Source organism: Ictidomys tridecemlineatus, chromosome 1 (genome assembly GCF_052094955.1).
Source record: "Ictidomys tridecemlineatus isolate mIctTri1 chromosome 1, mIctTri1.hap1, whole genome shotgun sequence".
NCBI lineage: Eukaryota > Metazoa > Chordata > Mammalia > Rodentia > Sciuridae > Ictidomys > Ictidomys tridecemlineatus.
In genome coordinates, this window is record NC_135477.1 from 6,830,904 (window position 1) to 6,845,979 (window position 15,076).

The following is a 15,076-nucleotide window of genomic DNA, read 5'->3' on the forward strand; positions in this document are numbered from 1 at the left end:
GGAGAGGCTGACTGCACAAGGCACTTCCACCCACCCATGGCAGAGCCTCTCTGTAGACATAGGCCGGGCTGCACACAGTCACAGAAACACAGGAGGCTGCACAGACCATGAGAGCAAGGGGCCGGAGTACAGCCCTCCTTTCCCCACAGTCACCCTGCACCCAAGTTCCCAAATTATCATACTGATGAGAAAGCTAATAAAAAGCTAATACAAGCTGGGCACGGTGGCACACTTCTGTAATCCCAGTGGCTCAGGAGGCTGTAGCAGAAGGATTGAGAGTTCAAAGCCAGCCTCACTCAGCAACTTAGGTGTCTCAAAAAAAATTTTATATATATATAAAGCTGGGGACGTGGCTCAGTGGTCAATTGCCTTGGGTTGAATCCCTGGTACCAAAAATTTTTACAAAGTTAGTATGAGCTGAGCATTTCCTACATGCTACAAAAGCTAATGGAAGCTGTCTACAGCATATGCCCTGGACATGCCCTTCTAGTCTCCCTGGACCAAGGTGGTAGGAACGCTTACTGTGCCGTGCCCACTTCAGAGGTAAGGAATCTGAGGCCTGCAGTGACTTAGGTAGGACATGAACTCAGGCCAGTGGCTCTTTTGCCTCCCCTGAGCCTCGTGATCCACACTTTGGAGACCTCAGGGTGGAAGGGTGGTTCTGGCCTCCTGTGTGCCTCAGGGGCAAGCCATACTTTCTCAAATCACCCACTCCCCCAGAAAGAGACCTTGATGTGCTTCTGCACATGACGTCCATCTGCTGACTCGCAGCAACCTTATTCTCTGATCCCATGAGGCCAGGCTAAAAATAAGTCAATCCTCCAATATTTGAGGAATGCAGGCAGTGCCTGGGGCGTCCTGGGGGCTGAGGGACCCCACAGGGTGTGCATCCGTCCTCTGCCACACCCCTGCGGTGAGGCGCAGCAGGAGCTGAGCTGGCTAGCAAGCCCAGCTTCCAAACAGCTGGGCCAGAACCACTCTGGGCCTCGCTTCTCTGCAAAAGGCTCTAGCCACCCCTAGGGCTTCTCCCAGACAGAACCTCTGCCATGTCTCCAACCTGTGGCCTCTTCCTGATCCTGACCCAGCAGCACACTCTGTCCAGGGCGCCCACGGCTGACCACAGCAGGCCACAGGGGGTGGGGGTCTCTCCTGCCACCTGGGGAGGGAGCCTGTCCACCGCTTCCTCTCAGCAGCCCCACACCTCTGAAGCTGCAGGAAGTGTGAGGACCAGAGACCTGTGATGTCCATCAGGCAGGGAACATCAAGAGGGGGTGAGAAGGCCCCCAGGAGACCATGCTGCCACGGGGGCGAGGCAGAAGCCACACGGGGACTGGAGGGGCCCAGGGAGGCCTACAACCCAGGAGAGGTGACGCCAGCAGGAGGGTGCTCAGCCAACTCCTGTGCCCTGTGTGGGTGGCCCTGGGTGCAGACTCTGGGCCAGCGGCCAGGATGGAGGTGCCTTGGAAGCAGGCACAGGGAGACTTTCTTGCAGAGGGTTTAAAGACCAGCACCTCCTGGGAAGGTCTTCTGGCCCACCATGACCATGTCCCCATGCTGCAGCACTGCCCATGTCACAGTGTCATGATGCTCCTGCCCTGGGCCCACTCATGGTGCACAAGTTCACACATTTATAATGGGAGATGTTCTTTTGTTTTGTCATTTGTGGTGCTGGGGACAGAACCCAGGGCCTCACGCATGTCGGGCAAGTGCTCCGGCAGAGCCGTGCCCAGCCACCAGCAGGTTTTATGGGGTAGCCATAGGGCTCTAAGTCTTGGGTGATATTAGCCTGGCCCAGTGGCACACAGGAGCAGGAACAGGGAGTCTGGCTCATGGGGACAGCCCTCATGCTGGCCACCTGGTTCTCTGGCCTGTTTCCTCCTCTGTGGAGTGTGCGCAGGGCGCTGGTGAGACGAGGCCTGGGGACAGCTTCAGCAGTCTCTCTTGCTGGGCTGCGAAGGGCCCAGGAAGCTCCAAGGGCATGGGGTCTGCAGAGGCCCCACTCGCTCCTTCTCATGTGTAGCCAGAGCCCTCTGGGATGCCCAGAAGGGACACTTCTGTCTCCTTGGACCCTGAAGCCTTGGCCCGCCCATGTCCTGCCCACGCCTGCCAGGCTGGGGGCTCCTCCAGGCGGAGGCGGTGGACATGGGCCCAGGGGGGCTCTCGTGTGCTCCCATCTGGCCTCGGAGGAGCAGAGTTTATTTTAAACAATTTCACATAGAAACACTGCAGCTTCCTCTTTACTGGCGGATTCCAAATAGGTTAACCCCTTCTTCCCTGCTGACAGGCTCCTGCCAGAATGAAACCGGGGCCGTCTTCTGTGCTCTGCCTGGATCCTGCCCGCCCCCGGAAGCTGCATCTCTGGGAGCCATGAGTTCTCTGGGCGGACACTCCGGACAGAGCCAGAGGACAGGCCTGAGCCCATTCAGCTGTGAGGTGGGGCTGCAGATGGGGCGGGGGTGGGAAGGGCCTGGGGCCAGGGGCTGGTGCCAGACGCCACCCAGAGGCCTGCCTGTCTCAACCTTCCCATCTGGAGCAGCAGAGGAGCGCTCCCCAGACCTCTGCCCTGGCTCAGGGGAGTCTTTTAAGGAACCCTGGAAGAGACGGAAGAGCTGCTCAGTGGAACAGGGGCAGAGGCCAGCAGTCTCACTGTGGTCCCCAAGCCCCCTGAGGAAGCAGAGCAGAGCAGAGCCGCGGATGGGGCTCCGTGACCTGAGGACCCCACACCCCAGCAGGGGCGGCTCCCACCCAGCAAGGCGGTTCAGAGGGCACCGGCTCCAGAGTCAGAACTGGCCAGGCACGGAAGGGAGGGGACCCACACTCACGGTGGACTCCTGACAGGAGAGCTGGCCCCTACCTCTCGGCCAGGGCTCACCTGTACCCCAGGGAGCCCCCAGAGTCCTGGGATGACAGCACCCAGCCTCCTGCCCACCCCTGACGCTGCTGATGAGCCAGCGCTGCCCTCTTCCATCCCTGGCTCTCTGTACAGTGAGATTCAGAGCAAAAGACCAAAATCTAAAAACTAAAAATCTAAGGGAGAAACAGGCCCTGCTGCGGCTGGAGGGAGGAGATCCGGGTGGACACAGCTGGAGGAAAGGCTCTGGGCAGCTGCTTCTGGAGCGTGGGCGGCTCATATGGCAGGCTCTCCTGTGGCCACTCACTCCTCCAGGGCCTCTGGGGGGCTCCTGGGCAGCAAAGGATTCCCGGCTCCCACCTAAGGCTCCCTACGTCCCCAGCCCGACCCCACACTCCATCAGCAGAGCCACAAGGCATCCATGATTTGGGCCTGGGGTTCTGTGTCCAGTAGGCGCCCTGCCACAGCAGCACCCGCCCAGAAGAGCACCCACAGTGGAAGTGTCCTTCCCCTGGACACTGTGGCACCACATGGCAAGCTTTCACTGGGAACACGGGGACAAATGGAGCACACGTGCTGGGAATGCCCAGCATGACCAGCAGGTGACCCTGGCCAGTCAGCTGCTCCCCAGGAAGACAGAGGAGACTTTCTCTGCCCACCGACTGGGAAGCTGAGAGGGGACTCGCTGACATGCCGCAGGGGTCCTCACGCAGGTCAGTGATCAGCCCCACAGGGGAGTGAGCAAGGAACTCCAAGCAAGAGAACAGAGGGAGCCAGGTTCTCCCCGTGGGGGGAGAAAGGTGCTGCGAGTGTGCAGGGGCGAGACAGGCTGCAGGCGGAGGCTCTGCTGCAAGTGTGCAGGGGGCGAGACAGGCTGCAGGAGGAGGCTCTGCTGCGAGTGTGCAGGGGGCGAGACAGGCTGCAGAAGGAGGCTCTGCTGCAAGTGTGCAGGGGGTAAGACAGGCTGCAGGCGGAGGCTCTGCTGCAAGTGTGCAGGGGGCGAGACAGGCTGCAGGAGGAGGCTCTGCTGCGAGTGTGCAGGGGGCGAGACAGGCTGCAGGAGGAGGCTCTGCTGCGAGTGTGCAGGGGGCGAGACAGGCTGCAGGCAGGGGCTCTGCTGCGAGTGTGCAGGGGCGAGACAGGCTGCAGGCAGGGGCTCTGCTGCGAGTGTGCAGGGGCGAGACAGGCTGCAGGCAGGGGCTCTGCTGCGAGTGTGCAGGGGCGAGACAGGCTGCAGGCAGGGGCTCTGCTGCGAGTGTGCAGGGGCGAGACAGGCTGCAGGCAGGGGCTCTGCTGCGAGTGTGCAGGGGCGAGACAGGCTGCAGGAGGAGGCTCTGCTGCGAGTGTGCAGGGGGCGAGACAGGCTGCAGGCAGGGGCTCTGCTGTGAGTGTGCAGGGGGCGAGACAGGCTGCAGGCAGGGGCTCTGCTGCGAGTGTTCAGGGGCGAGACAGGCTGCAGGAGGAGGCTCTGCTGCGAGTGTGCAGGGGGCGAGACAGGTTGCAGGCGGAGGCTCTGCTGCGAGTGTGCAGGGGGCGAGACAGGCTGCAGGAGGAGGCTCTGCTGCGAGTGTGCAGGGGGCGAGACAGGCTGCAGGCAGGGGCTCTGCTGCGAGTGTGCAGGGGGCGAGACAGGCTGCAGGCAGGGGCTCTGCTGCGAGTGTGCAGGGGGCGAGACAGGCTGCAGGAGGAGGCTCTGCTGCGAGTGTGCAGGGGGCGAGACAGGCTGCAGGCAGGGGCTCTGCTGCGAGTGTGCAGGGGGCGAGACAGGCTGCAGGAGGAGGCTCTGCTGTGAGTGTGCAGGGGGCGAGACAGGCTGCAGGCAGGGGCTCTGCTGTGAGTGTGCAGGGGGCGAGACAGGCTGCAGGCAGGGGCTCTGCTGCGAGTGTGCAGGGGGCGAGACAGGCTGCAGGAGGAGGCTCTGCTGCGATTGTGCAGGGGGCGAGACAGGCTGCAGGCAGGGGCTCTGCTGTGAGTGTGCAGGGGGCGAGACAGGCTGCAGCCGGAGGAGGTCGCAGATGGGGGCAGGGATGGGTTGCAGCCGTGTGTTAGGCGTGCTATTTGTGCATTCACACCCTTGTCTGTCACCAGGAGGCCCTGGAGGCCCCAGAGCAGCGACACACAGGACAACAGAAGAGCGCCCCTCCCCCAGGGCTGAGATGCAAAGAACACTTTTCCTTGAAAGAAGCAGAAGTACTTGGAGAAAGGGCCACTCTGGGCTGAGGCACAGCGGCCAAGACAGCCTGAGGCATCTTTCTGTGTCAGAGCGAGGAAGGGCTCAAAGAATGGGGGGGGAGGTGCTGAAAGGACACAGGGTCAGCTCAGGGGCTGCCAGGGCCACTGGGGACCGCTGAGCATCAAAGAAAAGAAGGATAGTAACAGACCATGCATGACCTGTTGAGTGGCAAGCGAGTCCCCGAGCCCACAGGGTAAACCAACGGGAGAAGGACACGCTGTTCCTGGGAGGAGAGGGTGACAGCAGCCGCAGGGAGCAACGGCAGAGTCAGCTGGCCACCAGCACTGAAGAACCAGCTCCACCAAGAGACACCCCCGAACGGCAAGACCCGGGGCGGGGGGCGAGGAGGAGGACGTCCCCCACAATGCTCACCAGCCACAGGGGAAAGCACTCCACAGAGGGCACCGCCGTGCCCAGCCACACACCTAACACCAGGTCGGGACTGGCAAGGTGTCCCAGTGCATGGGCACTTCCCTGTAGCTCTGGCCCCGCAGGTGTGACCAGGGGCGCGTCACGAGGAATGCCACCCCAAGTGACTGCCTGGTGATTCTGAAGCTGCCAGTCAGAGCTGGGACAAGGCCAGGGCGGAGGCAGCCCCTGAGCCAGCGGCCCTGCACCGGTCCTCCTCGGCCTCCCCCTGAGGGTGGGCCGGTTGGAGGACTCGGGGGCTCGGCACCAGGGAAGTCCCTGAAGACAGGAGGACCCAGGCAGTGGGACAGGGGAGGGCTCAGCATGAACAGAGGCTCAGAGGAGAAGCAGGAAAGGCTCAGGAGGGGATCGTGGGGGGCAAGGGCGGAAGCCCACCTCACCATGCTTGGAGGGTGGCAGAGCCCACATGTGCAGAGCGCAGTTCTCAGGCCTGTCCCCTGGGAGGTGCCAACCGGGCTACTCCACCTGCTCTGGGCCCTGGAACCCCTGGGTCCCAGGAGACAGCTGGCCTGCCCCAGGTGTGGCGGACACACACGGCACCGTAGGGGGAAAGGGTGTGGCGGGAATGCGTGTGTGCGTATGAGGGGCCGGGTGTGGAAGCGTGTGGGTGTGAGGGCCCAGTGTCCCTGTGCCCTCCCTGTGGGCCCAGGAGGCCAGGCCTCCCCAGCCAGGCGGCCAGGCGCCCTCTAGCGTCACCAGCAGACACGGCGTGGGAAAGAGGAAAATGGACGTTGACCCTGAGGATGGAGACAGGGCAGAGCCCCTGCTGCAGGGGGAGGAGGGACGGGAGGAAAGGTGTGCCTCCAGGTGTGCCAGGTCCCTCACAGAGGTGTCCTCTGGGGTAGGCAGGCAGGTGGGCGTGGACTGGCCTCACGGCACACCTGGGCCCTTCCCCAAGGTGAGCTGGGGTCTGCCTCCTGAGGCCACCTCTCTCCAGTGGGGCCCACCCGGGCCCACATCTCCATGGACAGCCTTCTCACCCTGATCCTCTGCCCCTGAAGGGCGGGCTGGGGCACCCATTCCCGTTCCTTCCCCTCAAGTGGCGTCACAGGCCATGTGGGACCTGAGCAGGAGCGTGGGATGAAAGGAGGCCACATCTCAACCCAGCCCTGCAGCGGGGGAGCTGGGGGGACAGAGCGCAGGTGGCAGCCCGCCCCTCCCCGACACAGTGACCCCACAGTCAGAGCAGAGCCCGCCCGTCCTGCTGGAGTGGAGGCTCCTCTGTGCTCTCTGCTTCCTGGGGAGGTGCAGAACGAGCAGGGGCCAGAGCGGGAGCTCCTGCCGCAGGCCCACCTCAGGCCAGGCTGCGGGCAGGACTCCCTCGACCAGGAGGCCCATCGTTCGAACCCAGGGCCTTGCACATGCTAGGGAAACACTTTACCACTGAGCCGCAACCCCAGCCCCTGGTGGGTTGGTTTCTAAATTAACTGAACTTTAGCTGGTTTTGCCTCTTGAGAAGCCCCCAATTCCCACCCAAGGCAGCGCTGAATGCAGGTGAGAACACTCCTGTCTGCAGCCGGACACCAGGGAGGGGGACATGGCTGCAGTCCCCGTAACCCCAGAGCCCTCCAGCGGGGTTCTGCCCAGGTAGCTACTCCCCTGTGTCTGCCTCTGGGCTCCTGACGGCTGGGCTCCGGGTCCCAGAGGAGGAGGCCACCTAGTGGGTGGAACTGGAGGTCAGAAGACTGGCCAGCCAGAGCAACCCAACCCAGGGTCCCGGCCTGTCTGCACCTGTTTCCACATCCACAAACAGAAGGTGGCAATATCGATATCACAGTGACTCAATGTCACCTTTGAGACTTGGGGCTCCATCGATCAGTGGGAAACAGGACAGCGTCCTGGAGGTTAGAGGGAGAACAGCATGGTACCCAGCAGGTGCCCGTCAGACGCCAGGGCCTGAGGAGGAGTCCGAGCCTTTGTCTGGATGTGAGGGGCAGGGAGTCCCCTCTCTGGCTTGCCCGAGAAGGCCTGCCAGCCCTGGGCTCGTCTCTAGGGATGGAGACTCACCCTTTTCGGGCAGTCCACTCTGTTTGGGGACAGCTCTGACACGTCTCCACGGGCAAAGTTTCCCCAGAGGTTAACGAGGTCCCTTCCAGGACTTTCCAGACACAGAACGAGTTTTTTTTATCTGTTCCTTGAAAAAAGCAGCACAGGAACTGGGCCTGGAACACCCCGTCGTCAGTCACCGGTGTCACCAAAGCGGAACCCTGCAGGCTCCCCGCCGGGCACATCGGAAGGAAGCCCCTGGCTAACTGACCAGCTTCAGGGAGAGCTAAGTCCAGGGGCTCAAACGATATATCAGGGCTCTCTGCGCCTTGGGGTTCTGCCTTCATGGCGGTGGGCTCTACCCTCAGCACTGTCCCTGGAGTGACAGGTGGCTGCTGCTAGTTCCTGGCTTAGGTTTCATGGGTCACCTCCTCTGAAGAACCCTGGGCCAACTCATGGCCCGGACACACGTACCATGCTGTGGCCAGGAGCCGCGGCGCTCCAGATTGGCCAAGCCTGAGTCCCAGGCCCAGGCCTGCGGTCAGTGGTGGGCTGGGTGCAGGAAGAGCGAGCAGAAGCAAGGTGCCTGCCCCCCCGTTGTGTGGCAGTCCCCAGGAGGACCACAACCACGGTGACACCTGGGTCCCTTCTCCATCCACTGCCAAGAATCCCGGCCACATGGCCCTGACTGAGAATGCACGGGCTGAGACGGAGGCCACACCGAGGGCTGAGCCCTGGACCCCAGCTCAGGACCCTGCTGTGGCCAGAGGTCGGCTCTGTGCCACAGACCACGGCCAGGCCAGGGCCGGGAGGTGAGGAGGATGGCGTCCCCGCCCAGGAGAGCCCCAGCGCCAGGCCCTGATGGAGGAGCGGCAACCTGAGGACACCAGGAGGGGTCTGGAGGCCCTGGAGTGGACACATGACAAAGGAGGTGCACATCACTCCCAGTTCGCCCAGCCAGCAAGGGGCAGAGCCGCTGGGGGCCACCTGAGACTCCCCTGGGTGCCTGGGGGCATGAGGCAGCCCAGCCCGGGGTGCGAGGATGCGGGGTGGGCCTTGTCCCTGGCTGACCCCAACCTGAAGACGGCCCTGGGGCGGAGGGGGCAGGCCAGGAATCACACCTGCCCACCACTCAGAGGGACCTGCACACAAGTGAAACCTGCCCTGGGCGGTGACCGCAGGGACGGGGACGGCCCCGCCCCTCTTCTCCTTCCCGCCCTCATCTTTCTGGGAAGATCAGTAAACCTCATGCACCTTCCCTGGGTGCCAGAAGACAGGAACAGCGAGGAAGGCTCCGGCCAGCACCCAGCTCTGGCGGCCCTCGGGGGCTTCCTGCAGAGGCCAAGTGGCCAAGGTTTGCTGAAGGCAGAGAACCTTCTGGACAGGCAGCAGCTGGGCCCCAGTTCCCGCCTTGCTCCTCTGGCAGGCGGCGGCTGGCTCCAAGTGAAGCAGCAAGGACGTGCCTCCTGGGGCTGCCCCTGTCACCTCACCTTGCCGGGCCTCAGAGGGTGTCCAGGGTCAAGGGACTCACTGCAGGTCTGCCCTGGGTCAGGCCCAGCTCGCTGGAGGACAGCACAGGCCCCACTGTGTGTGGCGGGTAGGGGACAAAGTAGGGAGGGCCGAGCGGAGCACAGCCGTGAGCCCGGTACTGCCACTCCTGTTGAGTGACACCAGCTCTGGAGACGAGCGCTCAGGCCTCCTCTCGAGGGGCAGCATGGGGTAAAGCTGCCTGTGGAGAGGGCTGCACCCTCTGAGCACGTGGACACCACTGCCCTGGGCGGCAGGCGAGACGCCGCTCACTGCAGCTGGTGGAGAAGAGGGCAGGAAGCATGTGGGCTGCAGTCCTTTGTGTCCTCTTGCTGTGTGACCTGGGGCCAGCTCAAGGACTTCTCTGAGCCCAGAAGTGCTCACCCACATCCTGCAGCCACAGCCTCCGTCCCCCAGCAGGACCCTTGCTTTAAGGCACCACTAAGGAGCCGCGGATTCACACCACCGAGCAGAGTTTCTGCGCGATCCTTCCCACTGCCCTTCCCACACTGGCGGCCCAGACTGGAATCTGAGGAACAGGCAAGGTGGGCCCAGCCCAGCTGCCCCTCTCTCCACCTGCACAGGGGCAGCCAGTCCTGTTTCCACCTCTGCCTGGCCACAGGCCCCAAGATGGTCTTCCAGCAGCCCAGGCTCAGGGAGGATCCACACAGGAGGGCAGGAAGCAGGCAGCCTGCTCAGCCCATGTGGCACTGCTCGTCTGCAGGGACAGAGGGCCCAACCCCTGGGCTGGCTGACTGGGGCTGCCACCCACACCTGGACTCCACTAGGCAGCTGTTCACGGAGACACAGGTGACAGCTGAAGAACTGCACCAGGTTCACTCACTCCCTTCAAACTCCACTTGGCACCAAAGAAAAATGTGATTCATTCCAAAGAGACACCGAGCCTCCTCTGACGGAAGCACTTTGAAGCAGCTGCTGCAGGCGGTGACCCAGGCCAGGGGCTGTGCTTGGCAGAAGCTGTCTGCACGGGCCGCTGGCCAGCTCTGGAGCGTCTCCTTCTTGCCCCACTCCAGGTCTGTCGTCACACGGCCTGTTGTTCCCATCAGCCAGGCCTGGAGGGGGCTGGGGTCCCAGGTCGGCTGGGACCGTGCTGCGTGGAAAGCCCTCCGGTACCCAGGGCCCAGCTGGTTCCGGTGCAGCGGAACCCAGCTCCTGAGCCCCAGCAAGAAGGGCCCTTGTAAGATTCCGGGAATACTGGCCGGGAATACTGGCCGGGAAACTTCCCCTCTGCAGTCCAGAGGGCAAAGAACATTCTGGGCCCGTGGAACATCGTCTGACCTTGAGCGCCTGGTTAGGAAAGCGCTGGCGTGAGCCCTGTGCCGGTCTTTTGCCCAGCAGCTAATGGCTGGAAAAGGCAGTGAAGACACTGATTTGTGCTCAAGAGACAGGATGCTGGTTGTGGGGTGCGGTGTGGGCAGAAGCCAGGAACCCCAGGTACTCCAAGAGAAGGGGTAAGGTAGGGATAGTCCGTGACGTGTTGACACTGTCCCTCCCCTCTGGGGACAGAGAGGGCGCCTCTCAATGGGCAGCGTGTCCCTTCCTTGAATTTGCTAGAATGGAGGGCCCAGGACCCAGGAAAGAGAGGCAGAGGAGGCCAGCCTCTCTCCAGGAAGGCCAGAAACAATGCCCAGGGCTGGTGAGCAGCAGGCGAGGCCTGGCCCTTTACCCCCAGGAGCCTGTGACTCCCAGCCACAACCTGGCCCCCAGCTTGTGGCCCGCTCAGGGCCATGGAGCACATTGCCCACCTGGCTGTCCAGCCTGGGCAGCACCAGGTCCCACGGGTCTGTCCTGGCGCTAAGAGTGCCCCCCTGGAGGGAGAAGAGGGTGGTGCAAGGACACGGACAAACCCCCTACCACGAGGCCACCGATGCGGAGTCAGGGCGAGCTAACACTTTCTAATAGCCGTGTAACAAAAAGTACAGCAGCCAGGTGAGGTCGACTCAAAGAGCAGCTTTTCAACCCAGAAACCCAACAGGTGTGGTCCAGGTGCTGCCCCACCCCGTCCCTGAGGCCCTGCCGCAGTCTCCCTCCAGGACATCCCAGTCTGGCCATCAGCATTTCCAGCGCGCAGTCACCACCTGCAGCCACGGTCACAGCATGGGGCAGCAGGGCTCCAGAGGGTCACCCATGGCTGAGGGATCTCCGTCCCTGGGTCCTGCTCCTGTGGCCTCCCTGGGGGTGACTCCAGCCCCACCTGCCTGAATTAAGGCTGCTGTACATCCGCCCAGTAGGCTAACAAAGAAAGACTGACATCCTTCCAAACACCCCCAAACAGGGGCCAAGCCTCACCCTCTCCACCCACAGCGGAGGCTGAGCACCAGCACGGTGGTCACCCCAGGGCCTGCTGAGCACTCCCTGCTGAGCACTCCCAGGAGCAACGTCCACGGCGTTTAAATAAAGAAGAATGGTCACGGAAGTGTGTACAAGAAACAGCAGGTTGCAAAATAATGCCCCCACCTTCTTTTGTAAAAACAAAATACCAAAATATCAGTAGCACGTTCGTCTGCACGGAGAAGGTGGTCAGGAAGGGTTTGGCAAAATGTAGGAGCAAGCTCCATCGGGCACCGCCACTCGCACTTGTGTGTGTGTGTGAGTGTGTGTGTGTGTGTGTGTGTGTGTGTGTGTGTGGTGCTGGGATGGAACGAGGGCCTCACACACGCAAGGCGAGCACCTGACCACTGAGCCATGTCCCCAGCCCCACTTACGCTTCCTTTAAATGCCATGAACATAACTAGACTCTGCAAAGGGTCCACCCTTCGTGGTGCAGTGTCAGAGTGGCCCCCATAGGGCCTCACAGAGGCCTGCCCAGTAAGTACACTCTCAAGTAGAGGGGCACCTGGCACCTGGCACCTGTCCACCCATGTGAGGACACATCAAGAAAGACAACACGATTTCTCCAACAACCAGAAGACACCCTGAGCACAAAACCGCACAAGCCCCAGGCTCCGCCTTCCGCCAGGCCACGCCACTCCTGTCAATCAGCAGCTGTCACAGGAGCACTGCTGGGGGCTCCTACAGCTGCCACAGGGCGGCACCGTGCAGCAGAGCCCCGGGTGCCACCACCCTCTGAGGGCACCAAGCAAGGAGGCCTGTGCCTGGGAGCACGGCGAGGCCGGCTCTGCAATTCTCAGGGAGAGGGGCACCACAAGGGCTGCTGTGGTCTGAGTGTGTCCCCAAATCCAGCCTAGAAACGCAATCTCCTGCGCCAGTGTCAGGAGGCGGGCCGTGGGGTGTTTGGCCGTGAAGGTTAATGCTGTGACAGGATGGTTCTCTCTCCTCTCCTGCACCTATGAGGACAACGTTCCTCCTCTGGAAGGGTGGCCACAGGAGGAGCCATCTGGGAGCCAGGTGGACTTCCAGCCTCCAGGGCTGTGAGAATCACTCCTCCCCGTGCGGGTTCCGCAGCCCAGGTATTCTGCAGGGTGGCAGCAGACTCAGAGAAGGCAGGCCCAGGCCAGTCTCTGCCGCCGGCAAGTAGGATCTCTGGCTCCCTGAGGCCAACCCCTCGCCCTGAGATCCTGGGGCAGAAAGAAGGTTCAGGCATGTTGAGGTTTCAAAGGGGACTTTCCACAGCGGGGTCCAGGCAGTGGCTGGGAGGTTCTGGAATTCCCGGCCCCAGACCTCAGGTTCACTGAGGCTCCCTCCCTCACCCCGTGTTTGCCTCTGGCCCCAAACCACAGGCCCCTCACCCAGGAGAGACCTCTGGGGGAAAGTTGGGCCTGGAGTCCTTTCCGACCCAGAAGATCACCCAGGACAGGGGTGACTGACCACCCCTCCCCAAACCCAGGCGCCCTGGGTACCATTTTCACCAAGTCTCTCCAGCAAAAGGTAACCTTTCACAGTCAAAGCCAGGGAGAACAGACTCTCTCAACGACCAAGCCAGCCAGAGCCCCGTCACCACAGGGCAGCTCCATGTGCCCACAGGCACCATGCCACCTGGTGCCTGGAGACCCGCTGGGAATCGTTGGACTTTGGACCCAACAAACAGAACTCAGCTCCTTCTTGTGAGGGTGGTTCCATCTCAGAGCCTCCCTGACAGCTGTCACTGATTCTAGGTTCTCTACATCTCACAGATGTAGGGGCCCGGGGGGGCTGGGGGCCATCGACCATGACGTCTGCATCCGTGACGTCTCCAAGCACACAGCTGAGAGCGGCACATGCTCAGCCTGACGCCCTGGTAGGCCCCCCTGGACGGGCAGGGCCTCCACCTGCTCATCTCGGCCTGCTCCCCTCTCACATGGTTTCCAAACCCAGACCCTGTATCAAAAGTCACTCTGCCTTACCCCACACAGCAAGCACAGAAAGACAGCCATTTCTGCTACCAAGGTCAGCCAGACCCGTCCTCAGAGGTCAGTTACAGTCAGGCCTCTGCTTTAGAAAATAAGACCTGAGCAGAACACGGGCACCAGGGAGTCTAGGAGAAGGGCAGCACTGACCTGAACTTCCCAGTCCGCACCTGCAGCGCTCTCATTCCACACCGCTGGGCACCGCCAACGTCACCCACGATGTCGTCTCCAATCATGATGGCCTGTCACAGCAGTGAAATATGCTCAGAAGTGATGTCAGGAGAATTTTATTCCCGTGCTCCTTCATCTTTTTCGACATAATAAATTGCTTGATTTGATGTTTAAAATCACCATCACACGAATTAAACAAGATAATATTGTCACAGTATTGATTAAAAGTCAAGCCACCTTGAATATATCTCCTGCTGCCCCCGTGGGCTGCACCTCTGAATGGTTTATATTTGTGAAATCTGAAATCAATCATCAGGCATCCGTGTGATGTGGCGCCCGGGACCAGTGGGGTGCGGCTGTGCTCGGCCCCCGGGTGAGCATGGACTATGGGCTGTGATTGACATGGCACCAAACCCTCTGAAATCTGGGGGTTTTACCAACCCTTAGTTCTGTGAAAACTAATTACCAACCCCTGGCAAATCTTTGCAGTCACAGTTTAAAAGGTTTTGCTTTCAATAATGAAGTGCTCCTTATCAAGGACAAAGTGATACTCAGGAAAACACACAGAGGGTCATTCGAGGCCTGATACTTGTTGTTGTTGCTGTTGTTGTTGTTGTCGTTTTGCAGCACTGGGATGGAACCCAGGCCCTTGCACGTGCTAGGCAAGCGCTCTACCACTGAGCCACATGCTCAGCCGTGGAGACCATTTCCTTTCAGAAGCAGCCTCAGAACAGAATCCCCCACCTGAAACCAGCGCAGAACCAGGCACCCCATGAACCAGCATCTTCCAGGACAATGGACAATATGCAAGGACGGACAGTGACTTCTGAAACCAGGGAGCAGATGGGGCCGGTCCGGCGACTGGCACGGCTTTCTGCCCTCAGCACTTCCAGACCGTGGGTGCAGGGAGGGTGCGATGGAACCCAAAGCCCTAAGCCCCAGTGTGATTGTATTTGGGGACAGGGCCTCCAGAGAGGCAGTTACAGTTCCATGAGGTCACAGGGCGGGGCTCTGACCCAAGAGGACTGCAGTCCTCATTGGAGACACCACAGCTCTCTCCACACACAGACGAGAGGCCACGTGGGGACACAGCAGGAAGGCGGCCGCTATGGTCTGGACAGGGTTTGAGGGTGCCTCCCTCAGGCTCACGGGCTGGGTGCTCAGCCCCCAGTGGGTGGGTGGCTGCGGGGAGGGAACGTTAGGAGGTGGGCCCCGTGGGAGACGTTTGGGTCATGGGGGCAACTGATGCTGGCCTCACGAGTGCGCCTGTTTGAGAGCGCCAGTTTCCACAAAGCAAAGCCACCCTCGCGCCTGGACCCGTCTACAGGCAGCGCTTCCCTTCCCTCCTCCACTGTGCTGTCATCAGCTGGGCTGCGGGGTGGGCACCGGAGGCTGAGCAGATGAGGCTGCCCAACGCTGGGCTCTGAGCTTTCAAAAACTGTAAGCACAATAAACTTTTAAAGTATCCAGGGCTGGGGTGTAGCTCAGTTGGTAGAGCGCTTGTTTCCCATGCACAAGGCCCTGGGTTCAATCCCCAGCACCAATAAATAAAGTAAGTAGGTATCCAGCATC

At 61.4% G+C, this 15,076-nt stretch overlaps 1 protein-coding gene and 1 non-coding gene across 5 annotated transcripts in view; one reads left to right on the plus strand and one right to left on the minus strand.

Moving 5' to 3' along the window:
- Lhpp (phospholysine phosphohistidine inorganic pyrophosphate phosphatase) overlaps nt 1-15,076 on the minus strand; it is a 95,836-nt gene that overhangs the window by 45,898 nt on the left and 34,862 nt on the right. For all 4 annotated transcript variants that reach the window (XM_005320754.5, XM_040273833.2, XM_021723373.3 and 1 more), the window contains exon 6: nt 13,484-13,575. In XM_005320754.5, coding sequence (XP_005320811.2) covers nt 13,484-13,575 — 92 coding nt within the window. The remainder of the gene's footprint in view (nt 1-13,483; nt 13,576-15,076) is intronic.
- Nucleotides 14,976-15,050, plus strand: Trnag-ccc (transfer RNA glycine (anticodon CCC)). The gene has a single exon. It is a non-coding gene; the product is annotated as a tRNA-Gly (tRNA).